General features: G+C 54.3%; 1 protein-coding gene across 7 annotated transcripts in view; it reads right to left on the bottom strand.

The window, feature by feature from the left end:
* SLC6A6 (solute carrier family 6 member 6) overlaps window positions 1-17180 on the bottom strand; it is an 84257-nt gene that overhangs the window by 7379 nt on the left and 59698 nt on the right. For 6 of the 7 annotated variants that reach the window (XM_064591607.1, XM_064591627.1, XM_064591631.1 and 3 more), the window contains 7 exons: window positions 15185-15319; window positions 13898-14001; window positions 13644-13768; window positions 9709-9821; window positions 5110-5247; window positions 3700-3802; window positions 308-478 (listed from right to left, as the gene is read on the bottom strand). In XM_064591607.1, the coding sequence (XP_064447677.1) occupies window positions 308-478; window positions 3700-3802; window positions 5110-5247; window positions 9709-9821; window positions 13644-13768; window positions 13898-14001; window positions 15185-15319 (889 nt within the window). Of the gene's footprint in view, window positions 1-307; window positions 479-3033; window positions 3135-3699; window positions 3803-5109; window positions 5248-9708; window positions 9822-13643; window positions 13769-13897; window positions 14002-15184; window positions 15320-17180 lie in introns of all 7 variants that reach the window. The other variant, XM_064591616.1, reaches the window with a different exon arrangement.

Here is a 17180-nt window from a genome sequence, read left to right as displayed (position 1 = left end):
CGGGCATCACGGCCTTCCATGTCTCATTCTCTGCCTGGCAAATTCCTCCTCCTGCCCACAGCCCTGCTCCGAACCTCACCACAGAGCCTGTCCCCGTGAACTGTTCTTTTTTCCTGTTCCCCCATGTGCCTGCCCACAATCTCAACCCCTCCACAGGGCAGGCAAAGGGTGCAGGACCCAGAGAGGCCAGCGATGTGCCCAAGGTCACACAGCAAACCGACAGCCAACAGCCGGTAGCTGACTTTCACCCTTCCCCCCTCTCACCCTCCCACATCCCCCACATCCAGCCTCGGCCCCATGTGCTCACCACGAGGAACGGCCCTTCCGTCTGGCAGAGGCGGATGACCATGACCAAGGGGACACACATCATGGAGGACAGGGCCAGACTCCAGCCCAGCCCGATGGCCCAGGTGGGGTACACATAGACTTTGTTGTAGGTCAGAGGGATGTACTTGACGAGAGAGAAGATAAAACATCCCTGTGGAGAGATGGCACAGTTAGGGGGGTCCTGGGCATCAGGGGCACAGAGCTTAGGGGACCAGGGCAGCCCCCACCCGAGGGGCCTCATACCCTTCTCCACTCTGCTGCCTGAGGACCTCCCTGGGGCAAATCTGATCAAGTGGCTTCCCTGCTCAGGACCGTTCTGGGGCTTCCCATCGCTTCAGGACGCCATCTAAACTCCTCAGCCCGGCCAGCAATGTCAGCCAAGAGCTGTGCCCCTTCACCCCTTATCTACCCACTACGCCTTCTTCCATGTCCACACCCCAGCTGCCCTGAAATCCTCCCAGCTCCTCAGCCACTTGCCCCGGGGCCTTAGAACAGGCTGTTCTCTGAATAGAGCCCTTCACCCTTCATCTTCTCATCCTAATTTAGCTCTTATGGTCCTGCCTTACTTGTCCAGGCCCTGCCCAGACGCAGTCAGGTGCCCATCCTCTTCCTTCCCGGGAAGCACGTGGTTATAATTACTTCTTCAGCACACTCTCCCTCACCCAACTGAGTCAGTGAGGATAGGTGGGGAGTCGGTCTTGTTCTCCCCCGGTTCTCTAACACCTGGTGCAGGTCCCGGTGCACACAGTGGGTGCATAATAAACACTAACTGCATGGCTGAAAGTCTTTCCTCCCCTTCCCCAACTGCCACCCACACATCTCTATCCCTGAACCCCAGGCCTAGCTTCCCAGGACCTGGTGTGGACCTGGGCCTTGCCCAGTTGGGTGTCCAGCCCCAAGCCCATGCCAAAGGCCGGTGGCTATCAGCATCCATGAATGGTGGGGTGCGGTGAGCTCTGAGCCCAAAAGCCTATGCAAAGTCCGTATTTCCCTGAGAAGAGCATGTAAGGCTGGCTGGGAGGGCCCAGGACTTCTGCTTCTTGTCAGAATTCCAGCATCTCAGTGTTGTCGTAGTTCATCCACAGTGTAAACATGACTTAAATCTCCACTACCTAATATCTGGGGTTTGACGGGAAGACAAATCTACAGAAATCAGAATTAGTGATGGGGCAAGGGAGAGCATTAGGCTGCAGACGTCTCCCACTAGGCATCTACTGTATGTCTGGCCCTGTTGTTGTTCCTGTCCCTAAAGGTGGGGTGTAGCTTAGACAGGGAGAGGCCCAGAAGAGGGCTGCTCTAGGCTCTCCCAGCACCAGGAAGCTTGGGACCTGCCCATTCATATTCCTCTTTCCACCAGGGTGACCTTATCCTACCACCTGGGGATGCAGGCTACCCCTGATCTATCCAACTCCTCGGGGAGGAAAGGAGGAAGAAACTGATGGTCGGAGTGGTGAGAGGAGTTTCTCACAAACCAACGTCAAGTGAGGACGAGAACAAGGGCTTTGAACCCAACTAAATTCATCTCCAACAATAACTCGCCAATTGTGGTTCCTGGCTGCTACAATTTACTGAATTTTGTGGGGAAAATACGCACGTCAGATGAGAAGACCACAGCCATATTCAAGGGCAGCAGTAACAACCTAAGGTTGTCAGCTGCCACTCACCTCCCACCTGCTTTATGATGGGGTAAACCGGGGCCCCGGCAGGTAAGGGACTTGCTTAAGGTCCCACACAGTGAGTTAAGGGCAGTATGGATTTATTCTGGCCTGGGAGTGGGGTCACTGAGGGGAGGATCCCATTCATCTCTCAGCACCTGGTTCCTAAATGTACAGAACATTTCTGCCATTTGCACTCCCCACGGTATGAGCTGAGAATGGCATAGCAGATGTCTTCCCCTGCAGCTAGCTCCAAAGCTCACGACTGGTTTCAAACAATGACAGGGAAGCAGAAGACTTCCCTTTTGCCAGAGCCTCTGAGTGGAAGTTTGAAGTGGGGTGCCTGGGCATGCTCTAAGCTACATTCCAAGATGGCGGGCAAGGGAACCCTGGTGGGAAGAGGAATGTGGCACATCACTGCCTTTGGGTCCTGGGTGGGAACGAAGCTTCCTTGTTCTTGGGAGAGTCCATAGCATCTCTTTGTTGGGACTTCCCACAACCCCCACCCTGCCATGGAAACAGCACATTTCCAATGTCTATGACCTGTCTCCATTTGACATCCCAAAGGCCCCTCAACTTAATCAGTGACCCAAACTGAGCTCATTGAGTCCCAGAAGTGCTTGGGCAAAGGTTATGTGCTCTGTTGTGGACCCCCTGAATTTCTCAACATGCCCCAATACACCTTCCTCTTTCAGAATGCCTTGCTTTGCCCATGCTGGTTCTTCTGCCAGGAATGCCCTTCCCTTTTTCTCTTCCTGACCAGCTCTTATCCTGTATATCCTGGGCTTGTGTATCGGGGCATGTTGAGAAATTCAGGGGGTCTACAACAGAGCACACAACCTCCTGCCCAACCTGACTCATCCGTCAAAACTCATCTCAAGGTAACTTTTGGGAGCAGCCCGTGGCCCCACCTCTCCCAGGCAGAGGTGTCGCTGGGCTTGTCAGAGGCCAGCATTTGGCAGAAGCTGAGTGAAAGATGGTTTAGCAGGTAAGAACGTCAAGCCCCAAGGAGAAAAGGCTAGCACCCACAGAAAGGCAGGGCAGAACTCACAACACAGAGAACTGGAGTGACCACGGCCCAGCTGTACTTCATCCACGGCCCAGGCCGATAGCCAATCATGTCCTCAATACCGTCATAAAGGTTATCGCTGCCTAGGAGAGACAGAGGTAGACGGATGGTGACGCAGTGTCCAACACTAGCATCTGAATTGCACAGAAGGGGCTCAAGGGCCATGAGGGGGTCCCTGGGGTCTGCTCCAGATCCCTGCTACTCGAGACCACAAAGACCCAAGAGTGGCAGGCGTTTATCTGAAATTACTTGAAATTCAAATGTAACTGGGCATCCTATATTTTTCAGGCAAACTTAGACAAGCCCCAAAACCTGGTGTGGCCAATCCAAGGTCTCAAGAGGGTTGAAATGGACCATGCCTGGATCCCAGAGCAGTAAATCATAGGGAGACCCCCGCATAGCCAAATTCTGTGTTTGTCAAAACATACAGTCATGCCCTGCATCTTCAGCAAGGGGAGAATACGCAGTGCGGCCACAATGGTATTATTTCTGTAGGGAAGGGGCAGTCCGGAGGGGAAAAGTCCAGATAGGGAAGGCCTTTGTGTTCAACTCAGAATGAATTCCCCTGAGAATTCTGTTTTGGAAGCTTCTAAATACAGAGACCCAAAGCAGAGACTTGAGGAAGGATATACAACAATCTGTACTCACCATATATCCAGGCAATAACAAAACATTCAAAGAATGCAACCCACAAAAGGCATACACCGCTAGCTGCATAGTAGTCAAAGAGTTGAAACACATACATGCCACCCTGTGAAGAAAAAAAACCAGAGAACGTTGGCTTGCTATTTGGTATCCAACTCCCTTAATATATAAAGAGCTTTGGCATATCATTAAGAAAGAAAAAACCCAAGAGAAAAATGATGACCAGATACATGTGTAAAAAGATGCTCAACTTCATGTTTGACAAATTTAATTAAAAACACACACTCAGAGGCGCCTGGCTGGCTCAGTCAGTGCAACGTGTGACTTTTGATCTCAGGGTTGTAAGTTCGAGCCCCATGTTGGGTGTAGAGATTCCTTAAGAAAATAAAATCTTTAAAACACACACACAGAAAAATGAAAACAAAACATGTTTTCCTTAGCAAAAATGATGGGTTTCCTGAAGCCTGCTTCCAAAGGAGGTGCTGAAAACTAACTGGGGCCAGCAGAGAATACTTCAGTGATACTGAGCTGCTCGGTGTGGACCTATGATCTGCTTTTGGCATGTGTGTGTGTGTGTGTGTGTGTTCCTTAGAGGCACTCTTAGAGAAACATTTATTTGTATTTCCGGTAGGAAAAAGTGGGGATGGGAAACCCAAATTGAGTTTGGGGGCAAATGTAGCAATTTGCTGGAGAATGTGGGGAGGTGGGTGGGCAGGGGCGCATGAGACAGCAGGCTATGCCAGGCTTCCATGCTTCTATTATTTAGCCAAGAATCTCTTTCTTTTCTCGCCTGCCTCTTCTTAGACAGCTGATCCACTGTTGCCTTAGACACTCCCGGCTTCCTTCCTCTCTGCTTCTTTCTTCCCATTTAGATGGATCCTCCTTGTGGCCCCTGCCCATCCTCTGAAGAGCGCACACTCCCGGTCAACCAGACAGGCCCGGGCACTGCCTGCAGTGTTTACCAGGGGGTCTGCATTTACCCTCTCGAACGTCTCCACCTCCCCCCAGGCCTGAGAAGGGCCACTGCACAGTCACAGATGAAAAGAGCTGCTATTAAAATGGATTTCAGCTCAAGTACCTCTCCCCCAGGCCTCCTGGGAGGAAGGGGGGACAGAGGGCAGGGGGTGGCCATGGTGTTGCCACGCTAACAGGAGAAAGGGCCCGGGAGTTTGGGTCAACTGCTGGGTCCTGAGCTGCCTCCTGCTGCCCACAGTGTAGGCCAGGTCCCCTGGGCAGGGTGGGATCCCTGAACTGGGTGGGGCCAGGAGATCCCCTGTCCTGGTCCTCCCGCCTAGCCACTGCCTTCACTGGTGGGGGTCAGGCCAACCCTGACCCGATCTTTGCAGCGTATGGAGGTCACCAAGAACCCTGCAGAGAGGATGGTCCCTCGTGCCAGGTGAGAAAGCCACCTACCTCCGTCACCATCGCCAGCCCCAGCAAGTAGCTGATGCTGCACACGAAGGCGATGAAGATTTCCCGACGGAAACCCTTCCTTAGGAAGGATGGGTAAAGATCGACCAAGGACGTGACCTGTCCTTCGACTTCAACAAACTGTGGAGGAGAAGAGAGTGGTTGAGCCCCAGGTGCCCAGCACCTCCCCTCTGCTCAGAGAGTCCCCAGCATGTGCAGAGTAGCCTGGGGGGTCAAGTCCAAATGTATAAACCTGACCTGGTAGGCTCTGCCTGGGGAGTCCTGCCTGCTGGTCAAGCCACAGTGGGCCACACACAGTTCTCCAAATATCCCACACATCCGTCTCTTTGCTTAAGCTCCTCAGAATGCCTTTCCTTCATCCTTCAAGACTCAGCTCAAGAATGACCTCTTCTCTGAAGCCAATGTTGACCTTCCGCCTTAGCCCGCTGGCTGGAAAATATGTGTTGGCACGAACACCTCCCCCCATTTCAGTCTTGGTCCTTTCTGATGCTGAGGGCAGTGTCCCCTCATTTCTGTGCCTTGAGTGCCCAGATGGGCCAGGCACGCGTGGCTGCCCAGCAGACACATGAAGAATGGGGAGGGGGCTAACTCAGGGCAAGTCTGGGCCCCACTTTCCCCAACAGATTCACACGGTGGGGTTTTAGCTCCGTGGGGATTGTGGATCCATGAAAGAATCCAAGTGCCCACATGTGTGAGCCAAGGGCTCACCGTGCCCCCGGGAACCCCTTCCTGGGCTCCCAAAGGGAAAGAAGCCCATTTGAAGGGCCCCTCCTTGGGTAATGTGCTAGGATCATTCTCAATCCCTCTAAATCTTTCCATCTTTGCAATTAACAATGTAACTTGGAGACTGATCCATATCATTACACGGAGAGCTGCCTCTGTTTTAAATGGCAACACGAAACTCTGTCCTGTGGACTCGTATCGTCATGGGTCTGACCGATGCCCAGTGGATGGGTTCCAGCCTTCTGCGGCTGCTGACCTGGGCAAGGACTCTTCCTCCCCCTCTAGCTGTGGTGCGTAGGTATCGCAGCTCAAGCCGGAAGCAAAGCTTCAGGGGTGAAGGGCACGTAGAAGCATTTTACATTTGGGTAGCCACAGCCAAACTGCTCTGCCAACCAACACACCCTCCAAGGCCTGTCCGTCAGATTCCTTTAAAAGTTGAAAAGCTAAAACCTTGACCTTTCTGTTCTTTCATCTGTGAGAGGCATTTGGGAAGGATGTTTCCCCAGCATTCCTACAAGAAAAATCCAACCACTTAACTCCTTTGGGATGCATCACAGGAGGATCAAGGAATACAAACAAGGAGCAAATCCCTTTCATGGCCGAAAGGGGCCGGAAAAATGATTCTTCATTGCCAGGAATTCAGGGAAAAGATGAGCAAGAGGCTCTTGAAAGGGGCCCAAAGAAAAGGGGCTGATGGTTTGACCTCTGATTGGTGTGTCAGCCAACGGGGTTTTGACCCTAAATTGCCACGGAATTATAGAAAACCAGCTCAAACATCAATCTTCAAAAGGAGTTTAGAAACAAAGGTCCTTTCCTTTTTGAGATGGGGAAATTAAAGACAGGAAGGAGCAGTGTCACTGTGAGTCAGGGTCAAGACCAGCACTAGCCCCTCATTTCCAAGTTCCCTGCCTTTCTGGAGAACACCGTCCCCACCCCTCAGTCCTGCTCCACCGGCCTCTTCAGACCTCCCTCACTGAACAGCTATGGAATCTGATTTCTCCAAGCGTCAGTCTTCTCCCCTGTACCATCGGGGGATCTTGCCTACTCAGTAGCAGGGATGTTGAGAAAGATGTGAAATCATGAGAGAAAAACTGGCAATAGCGTGATTGCTGTGAACCCAAGTCAGGGGCTGAGTGAAGTGCGGGGAAATGGGGCCAGCTCTCTCCTCCTCCAGTGCTGTTGGCTCTCTCGTGCAAGCGTCTGCCTCCAGGCGCATGGCATCCCTCCTCCACCTCACCAAGAAATACACAATGGTACGACGGATCCTAAGCCAAAGAGTGCTCCCCACGGATGCTAGGCATTTGGAGGGCATTTCCTTTACGTGCAAGGGTCACACTCCATCAGCGAGAGGCCTCTCTCTGCCTGAGGTTGCCTGGGGATCTCCGCGCTTCCATGGGAGGAAGCTATTTTGGGGGAACTCCAAGGTAAGGCCAGGGGGTATGAATTAACAGGTCAGGGAACGGGTGGCCCCAGGGGCAAGCCCATTCCTTAAACCAACTCTGCATGGCCTCGGCGGAGTCCTTGTCTCCCTCAGCCTCGGTTTTCTGGGCTCGACAGGGCAACAGCTGTGCCCAGCTCTAGGAACTTGTGTTTAATGGGGACAGAGCTTAGTTTGGAAAGACGAAAAAGTTCCGGGGATGGAGGGTGGTGACGGTCACACAACAGCGTGAATGTACTTAACACCACTGCACTGCATGCTTAAAAATGGTTAAGACGGTCCATTTTATGTTATGTGCATTTTGCCACGTGCAGGTACATCAAAAGCCCGGCATGAAGCCTTGCCCACAGGAACGCCTCGCATGACAGAGCTCCGACTGTATTCACAGTGCATGAGGCGGTCACCGGCATCTGCAAAACCTTCCCCTACAGCCCCGAGTTCACACAGCAAAGAGATGCAAAGGAGGGATTCCAAAGGAGGCCATCAGACTCCTGAGACATCATGCCCTGGCTCCTGGGGTTCAAATCCCCATCATGCTCTTCTTGGTATATCAACCAGGCAGGTCATTTAAGGGCTCTGAACCTTGAGTTTCATGTTCTGAGTGGAGAGGGTACCAGCTCCCCCTGAGGCTGGCTTTGAGAACTGGCCACGATGCCCCGAGCCTGTTGGCCACCACGAGGCCTAGCTCAGAGGTGCAGATCCCCAGCCAGGCCCCCCCTACCTCCCAGGGGAAAAACCTAATGAATAAACCACCTCTGCTCACTCAGGAAGCAGCTTCCACAGCCCAAGAGGCCCATTTGGGGCCCATGGAGATGTCATGCTTTGTCATTTATTAACCTCTCTCTGTTTTTGTTTTTTGTTTTCACTTAGAGCTTTGGAAGAAGTTATAAAAGCCATTTGCTTGGGGCCTCCGAAGGCCAAACTCATTAACGAGGGATGATTAATGGAGTCCTCTTGCTGTTTATACAGCTCAAGCCCACCAACAACTGCACAAGTATTTTGTTTTCAGGCTCCCAAATGTTTCCACTCTGTCTTCTCTGCTAATCCTGATCCCCATCCTGCCAAATCCTTCGCTCTGTTCTTGACCTCGCTGGCAGACTGCCTCCTCTCCTCTGCTCGACCTTCTAAGATGCTCCTCCTACCTGCTTCTGAGTCCACAAGGACCCAACCCTGGGCCCTGGTGCGGAGGCTGCTGCCCACAGGTAGGTGGTGAACCCCTCTCCTGACCTGGCAGCAGGCCTCACCTCTCACAGGGTCCCAGCTAACCAAAGATTTCCCAGGAGGCGGCCAGAGACCCAGACAACACAGGAGATGGCAAAACGCCGCCCTTTCAGATGTTGGCCCCCCGGGTGGCACGGCTTGTAGGGTTCTGGTCTGGGCGTACCACCAGCCCGCCCTGCATACCCGAACTCCCCGGTCCTGGAGTCATGCCCGTGCTCTAAACTGTCCTCTTGAGACACCCCCAAGGTGAATACACATATCTCCAGGAGAACGTGTCCAGGAGTTCACTCTACTGTCCTCCAAGCACCACTAGCTGCTCTGTGTCAGGCACTGTGCCTGGTACGTCATACAAGGCAGTGGAGGTATAATCATACCCATTTACCAGATGAGAAAACAGTCTCAGACAAGGGAGGCAAAGTGCCCAATGCCACACAGCAGCGTGGGGGCTTGCAGCTGTGACTCCAAAGCCAGACTCGGCCTCTGGTTGGCTCTCACCGACATACCCACTGGAGGCCTGAGCCCTGGAGGGATGGGATGTAGGGGTTAAGACGTGCAGGGCAACAGCCACACGCAGGTGGTGGGTATACGACAGAGTCCTGCCGTGGGAGGGCAGAAGTCAGGAGGGCCAGAGGACAGGGGCGGGTCTGAGCGAGGCACCCCAGTGCTTAGTTGTTCACCGAGCACTGGAGGATCACAGTTTCACTGCATGGGGAACAACTCCCGGGCTCCAGGCCTCACTGAACACCAGGTGGGGCTTAGGCCTCTCTGGCTGCACTAGGACAACCAGGGACGGCCTGGGCCGTGACTGTCGTCCCCGCCCCGAACTGCCTATCTGCCGCGTCACTCATGGGCCCCCACGGGACCCTCCGTGGGAACACATCATCACCACCTGGTCTTGTCCTTCTACTTCCCGTCTATGGCTTCGTTTTGACCACACCCTTCAAGTGTCCGTTTCCCCCTGGCTGGGGTCTAAGACTCGAACTCTGGGCCAGAGGTCCTCTTCCTGCTGCCCTGAGGCCTCTTCACCCCCACCCCCCGGGGTCCTAGAGGAAGCCTCGCTGGCTGCAGCTGGTGCAAGTCTGATGTGAGGGTGGGAAGGGGGTGACCATCTCACACACGGCACGCTGAAGGGGGCTTTCCCAGAACCCTGTTCCCCATGGGTGAGCCCTCCCCACAGCGTCCCCTCGACCCGTACCTACCTGGCTATCCAGTCCAAGCAAGAGAAGCATAATAAAAAAGAGAATGGACCAAAACGTGGGCAGCGGCATCATGGTCACGGCTTTTGGGTAGGCAATGAAGGCCAGGCCAGGCCCTAGAGGGAAGAGAGAATGGGGAGGGGCAGAGGGGGGGCACATTAGTGACTGAGCCCCCTGGAGCACTGGAGCTCACACAAAGACACTCGGGACTGAGGCGGTGTCCCAAACCCCAATGCAGGGAGGAGCCGGGTCTGAATTCCTGCCTGGGGGAAGCGCCCAGGCCTGCCTCCCTTTCGGACGGGGCGCGCTGGGGCTCGGGCGGGGCCCCGTTTTAGCATCTGTCTCCTAGGCAGCAGCACCCGTGGCCTCACAGAATCCGGCAGGCACCGGGCATTTAGGAGAGGGAAATGGGACTGAGCCTGGGACTGGGAGTCCCAGGGAGCCTGGGTTTCGGGACTGGGACTGAAGTCTACCGGCTTGAAAAAGGAGCCCCCCTCCCCCAAACCAGAGCAACCACGCCAACGTTTGCTGGAAGGAAGCAAAGGGGGAAAGATCTGGTTATCTGAACTACTGAAGCCCCCGTTTGCAAAGAAAAGTTTTCGACTTCTGAGTTAATGACTGAAACACTGTGAAAGAGTACAGATCTCTTCAGGGGTGCATCTGCGCACCCCACCTGAGCAACGCCACAGCCAAGGCCCAAAGCTGAAGGGAGGTGTGCGCAGGGCAAGACCCCAGGCTCAGGAGACCATCCGTCATCTCCTCTTTACATCACCAAGTGCCCCTGCAGGGCCTCAGTTTCCCCACCTGGGAAGTGAGGGGCAGGATCCCAGAAATGCCTCCCAAGGAGCCTTCTTGTGCTCAGATTCTCAGATGCTGAAACCACTACCCTAGAAAAGGGCTTCTGGTTTCTAAAGAGGGGACCCTGGCAGAGGCAGGGTGTGGGAGATGGGAGCCCCGCCAGCTTAGAGGGCACCTTTCTGACTGGAAACATTCCAGAGACAGAGGGAAAAGTCTCCTCCCGTCTCCAGGGGGCCTGAGGGGAGAAGCCAGGGGGAGGAACCGTAACTGAGGCCCGCAGGTGCAAGAGGCGGTAGGAAGCAGCAAAAGAAAGGAGGCCTGAAAGGGGCTGAAAAGATAAAATCCACAACTTAAAATAAATAAATAAATAAATAAATAAATAAATAAATAAATAAATAAATAAATTTTAAAAAGGTCAAGAAATGTGAAGACAAAAAAGGGCTGGAGGGCAGGATATTTAGAGCAGATATCAGAAACCCAAGGACTGGCTTAAGTATGAAAAACAAAAACAAAAACAAAAACAAAAAAACTGTAAAATAAATTGGAGCCAGAAACCACACCGTAGGGCGTGAACCACAACCGTGGCAGGCAGGGGCGAGCCCTACTGGCCCGAGTCTACCCGACTGAGGAAAACCCGACTGTGACCTGGCGTCCCCAGGCTGCGACGGTAGAAAACCCCACGAGAAGTGGGGGAAGGGGCGCTTGTACCAACCCCAAAGCCCAAGTTGGAACAGAAGCCGCGTGGGCACCTCGGCTGGGGCCCACGGGGCCCCCTCCACGCCAGCTCTGGCCCGACTGGTAGGCATCAGTGCGTGGGGATTCGAGTCCAGCCAACTGCGAGACAGATGTAAAATGGGGCCCCCCACCCCCCACCTGCCGCCCGCCACCCGCCACCCGCCGCCCACTGGGGCCTGGTGGAGGTTTTCTCAACGCGCTCGTTTCTGTATTTCAGTTTTGCCTTTGTCAAGCCAGCCTCTGGGAGAGGGTCTGAGCATCTTTCTCTAAAAGCGCACGGTGAACTATAGAGAGAGAAGTCCATGTGAAGGAACGCAGCCGCTCCGAGCACCAACGCAGGCCTCTCGGCGAGCAGAGAACGCGCCCCTGCCCGCGCCGTGTGCACTCCGTTCGGCTAAATAATGATCTGGTTCAAATGCACTTCGCTCAATATGGTGCTTGTTAAAAGCTTATTAGAGAAATAATCATCCTTGATGTGTCAGCTGTTCAGACATCACCGTGGGGAATAAACGACAAGGTGTTTGAAGTGGACAGGAGGAAGAAAACAACTTAGGGTGATGATATAGACAGATATAAAAATACCTAGTTGTCCACGGAGAAAGATCTATTTTTTTATCCCACCACCAAATTCACTCCACACTCCTGGCAATCACAACTGGTTTGTAAGCCCTCGACTGAAAAAAAGGCACTGCAAAGGAGCCGCAAATCGTCTCCCCCCTCGTCCCTAGAACTGTCACACTCCCAAGTGGGTGTGGATCTTTCTGGAATTACTTTGTGTCCTCAGTCTCCGGCCAGCCTCTTGGGGTAGGAAAGCTACGTTTGACGGTCGGGTCTGGGACTGGGGGCAGTGGAGAGATGCGTGAGGCTGAGCTGTGGACTTGCCACCCTTGTCTTGCAACACTGGGGGGGGGGCGGTGGAGGGTGGCAGAGAACATCTTCGCTAAGTGAGGATGAAAGCAGGGCCCCGGGCTCGGAGGTCAGAGAAGGTCAGAGGAGCTCAGGTGCATTCTCACACAGGGAAGTCCAGAGCTGTTACGTGCGTCCAGGGTGGGTGGGGAGGCAGGAGGTGGGGGGAGGTCCTCATGTCAGAGGGGCCTGTCCAGGAGACCCCAGCTCAGACCCTTACCAGCCCGAGCAAGGCCCTTGCTCTCAAGCCACTGGTCTCCTCATCTGCAGAACAGACGTCTACATGCACAAGGCTGAGGTATCCCTGACCCCCAACGCTAGGGTGCTGTGGATGAGGAACCAGGACACCGCCCAGTTTCCCACGAGGGCAAGGGCTCCAGCTGCGTCTGACTCTGGTCCATGGTAGTCCCTGGAGTTAGGACATCAGGCTCTCCTCTGGGCCTGAGAGAAGCCTCTGCCCAGGACCCTCGCCTGCCTCCATGTGGTCCCAGAGAGGTGGTGAGAAATCAGGAGGTCGGGTGCAGCAGAGGACGTGTACAAAATAACCAAACCTTGCACGCAGCTGATGACCACCCGCCAAGTGAATGGGCAGGATAGGAGTGAGGCGGAGAAGGGGCAAAGGTGGAATCTGGGGATCCTGGGAGCCTATGGTTCTTGTTCCCATATCCAAACCACTGCAGTTATATAGCTGCGGTTCTAGGACTTAGAACATCCAGGGGCAAGTCCTAGAATACTGCGGTGCTGAGGCTCTAGGATTCTAGCAACTGAAGACCTCATCATATTCAGGTTCCAGAGCCACCTTGCTGGAGCTCCAGGATCCCAGCCTGGGATCCCAGGCTTTACAGAGTCCATCATTCTAAGACTCTTTCCTCTACTTCCAGAAGGAGCACCCCACCAACAGGGCCCACACCCTGAGGGAGTGACACTGTCCCCCCCAACCTACCCCCAAATTGGATCTGTCACCGTCCCAGAGGGCGGCCGGCATGCCCACTGTCCCCCACCCGCCGCCTACGGTGGTGACTGACACAGGGCAGACTCCGTTAATCAAGAACATCGGTGGAATGAATGAATGGGTTTGCTAGAGGGAGCGCGCTGGGAGCAAAGTGCAAAATACAGAAACCAAAGCTGAGAAGGTGGTGATGGAATGCCGACTGGTGGCTGGCTTGGGCCTGAGTTAGGAAAGTGGTTTCTGTTGCTGAAACCAGGAGTTTGCAGGGGGAAGGAGAGGGAGGGAAGACCACACAAAAGTAGCTAAATAGTCCCCAACTTAACCAACCCCCACGTTCCTGCAGCCCCTTGGGCCAAATTGCAACGAAAGTGCTTAAAGTTTAGCTCTTGTGCTCTTTGATACTTTGGGGACATCTTGGTGGGGGGGGTCCGTTTCGGAAACCAGGCTCGTCCCCCCCCAAAGCCCCCTGGGGTCTGGCTTCATGCCTGCAGTACTCGGCTTACACACTAGGTGGCAGTGCCCACCACCACTGCCACCAATACCACCATACCTGACTCAGCCACATCAGCAATGTCCACCCCTTGCTCTTGTGCCATGAAGCCCAGGATGGAAAAAATTGCGAAGCCAGACACAAAACTGGTACCACTGTTCAGGCATCCCAGCAGCATACAGTCCCTAAGTTACACATATGTCAGGGAGCAAGTTAATTCACAACACAAGGAAGCCACGCTCCCTACTTCTTCTCTTTTTTCTTTAAACATCATCATTTCTAAGGTCCACCGGGCCCGCTGGCGTGACACTTGCCTGTACGAGTTGTACTTGTACTTGTTGTAGCTCCCCAGAGAGGTCATGGCCCCCAGGCAGATGGCATAGGAGAAGAATATTTGGGTCCCAGCATCAATCCACACCTATGGGGGTTGGGGTGGGGGTGGCAAGGAGAGAGAGAAGGGGCCAGTTAGAGCCAGCTTCCTGGAGGAGACGGTGCGGGTTCCCGGCCACCTGAAGGACTGCACCTCAAAATGTGCAGATTCTCGACGGCAATCAGAGCATTCGTGCTGGAATCCAAGGTGTCTTTCAAGGCAATATTGAGTTGCAAGGAAGCCCAGAAGTCGAAGAAACCCCCAGTCACTCAGTATCAGGATTATGAGGAAAGGCTTTTGGAGCAGATGGATCTGAATTCCAACCATGAAATGATTGTGAGCAAGAGGACTCCCGCCCAGAGCCTCGGTTTTCACATCTGTAAAATGGGCTCTGCTGCACTATTATGCAGGTTCTAAGAGTAAAGATTTAGCCCAGTGCAGACAGGTGGTAAGACCGTTAAGTCAAGGCTGCTATCAGGACTAATTGCTATTGTCTGGAGCGGGAAGGAATTCCCTAACGGATCATGCAGGCAAAGCTGCTCTCCAGAACCTTCATCCAGCAGCTCCGGAGGGCCACAAAGCTGCCTTCCCAGTTGTCCTCTGATGTTGGCCAAGCCCCCGCCCCGGCCCCCCCATCCTGCCCAGGGCAAGAGGGCAGTGAGGAAGAGAACCAAAGCAGCACAGGACCTTAGGGGCCACCTGAAGGCTGAGGATCCTGGAGACAAAAGGTCCTCAAATGGGTCAATAAACATCCCAGGGCTTTCTCCAACCCCTTGCGGTCACGTGGCCGAGTGCCCGGAGCTGGGCGTTCAGTATCTGCCCCTCGACCTTCCAAGAGCTCAGTACCCACTCTGAATTCCAACGTCAGCCAAGGAAGCCAGCAGCGCTCCTGGGCCAGCTCCCCCACCCCCATGATGCCGCCCTCCTGGCCGCTGCGGGCAGAGACCAGGGCCAAGGAGGAGACTAGCTCCTAAAAAGACTTCTCCCCCCTTTCCTGGCACAGCGCCTGAAGGAGACTGTGGCTGGCCTCAGCAGTCCCCCACATGGAAAGATACACACACAGCTGGAAAGGCCCACGAGCATGCTAGACAACCTGCCACAGCCCAGCGGAAAAGTACTGGGCGCTGATGGCCCGACTCGATTTGTGCCCCCAAGACCGTCGGCCTAGCTTTCCCCGCACCCTGCCCTGCCTGGCCCTGGGTGGGAGGGAGGACGGGCTGCCCTGCGGTACCTGCGGGTCCTCGAGGCGGCTGATGTCGGGGTACAGATAGAACTTGATGCCTGCGCCTGCCCCGGGCAGCGTCAGTCCACGGACCAGCAGCACCAGAAGCATAGCGAACGGGAAAGTGGCCGTGAAGTAGACGACCTGTGAGGGCAGAGAGTGATTCAGGGGAACCCCGGCATCAACCGCTGCTGTCAAATTCAAGCATTCTCCCCGAGGCCAGGGGTCTGGAGCCGAGCGTGCTGTTTCCCTTGCTCTGTGACCTTGCGCATGTTGCTTAACCTCTCTGGGCCTCAGTTGCCTCCCCTGTAACCTGGGTATAATACCAGTACCTACCTCACAGATTTACTGAGATTCAATGAAAACAATCCTGTAGATATTTACTGAATATCTAGGCCTTGGAAACAGAGTGGTGGACAAGACAGAAATCCCTGCCCTCACAGAACAGACATTTCTTTTTCTTTTTCTTTTTTTTTTTTTTTTAAGATTTTACCCATTTATTGGACAGAGAGAGACACAGCGAGAGAGGGAACACAAGCAGGGGGAGTGGGAGAGGGAGAAGCAGGCTTCCCGCTGAGCAGGGAGCCCTACATGGGGCTCAATCCCAGGACCCTGGGATCATGACCTGAGCCGAAGGCAGATGCTCAACGACTGAGCCACCCAGGTCCCCGGAACAGACATTTCTAATGAGTGAAGAAGGAAAATGCAAAATAAGAGTGTCAAATATCAAGTGTGTATGAAAAAGGCTTAGCCCCATGGTTGGCATGTGACACCACGTATTAGCTAACATTACAACTGTTAGTATGACTCTTAGGGTTACGAATCAGTCAGGTGAGGGTTCAAACCCCAGCTCTGTCCCCTCGCTTGCTGTGTGACCTTGGACGTGATGCTTCACCTCTCTGGGCCTATTCCCTTATGTATCAATGGAGACAACAGTAATAGAAGATCTCCATCAAGAGGGGAAGTGAGGATTCGATGAGATGGTATTTGGAACACCATCGAAACAGTGCCTGGCACGTAGGTGCTCAAGAAATGGGGCCTGTTGTCGACACTGATTTTGTAGGAAGTGCACACGGAACTCCTGGGAGGAAATGAAGCTTCTAAAGCCCCTTGGCCAGGAGACTGGGAAGGGCCCCCCCCAACTTACTTGGGGCCTTCGGGAGGCCCCACAGCCCTCCCTGGATCACACAGCACATCCCGGGCAGCCCAAGGTCAATTGGAGGTGGGGACCCAGAGATGGCCCAGGCTGGGCTGTTCCATCGCCAAGGGCCTGCCCTACTTCCTCTCCTTCTCCTCTCCCGAAAGCGCTGGTCTCCAAATATCCTGTACCCTCAGTTCTCTCGGATGGATTTTTCCCTATCTTTTCATTGACTGTGAGGCATTTCCAGGCAGGGTTCATGCCTGGGAGGAGCTCAGAGGTGCATGGCTCTGAACGGACGGCGAGATGCTGGTGTTTCCAGCAGGGCGCTGGCCGAGCAAGGACGCCCCAGGCACAAGGCCACTTGGTGCTCACCGCAGCCCACAAACTGGCGTGCTGGCCACCGTGCTGACAGAGGAGGAACGGGAGCTCAGCAGGGCTCGGAGACTTGCCTGCGTCATTCCCAGGGCGCGGGAGCTGTAGTCAGGGCCCGTGGAGGGTAACCACCTTGTTCTGAGCAAAGGCACCAGGCATTTTCACTTCCCCAACGCAGCACATACAGAAATTGCCTGTTGACCACCTGAAACGCTAAGACTGGGTCGCAGAGCCCCTGACTCCCTCAGGGCCTTGGGGGCCAGGGGACCAGAAAGGAATGACTACACAGCCAGTGTATCCATTTTACAGGTGAGGAAACCCACACCCAGAGAGCAGGATTAACGTGTCCGTGGTGCTGGGGGCTGGGGGCAGGGCCAGGTTACTGCAGGGCACTTCTGGGGCCCACGTAGGTACCAGACACCGATGGAGGGTGACGGAGCCCTGAACCCCAACTATCTAGCACAGAAACCCTTGCTGGAGCACAATTCTTAG

Source organism: Mirounga angustirostris, unplaced genomic scaffold, assembly GCF_029215605.1.
Source record: "Mirounga angustirostris isolate CCGP_5_RB_7025 unplaced genomic scaffold, mMirAng1.0.hap1 SCAF_1, whole genome shotgun sequence".
NCBI lineage: Eukaryota > Metazoa > Chordata > Mammalia > Carnivora > Phocidae > Mirounga > Mirounga angustirostris.
Note: the sequence above shows the minus strand (reverse complement) of the source record. Positions and strands in the feature narration are given on the sequence as shown.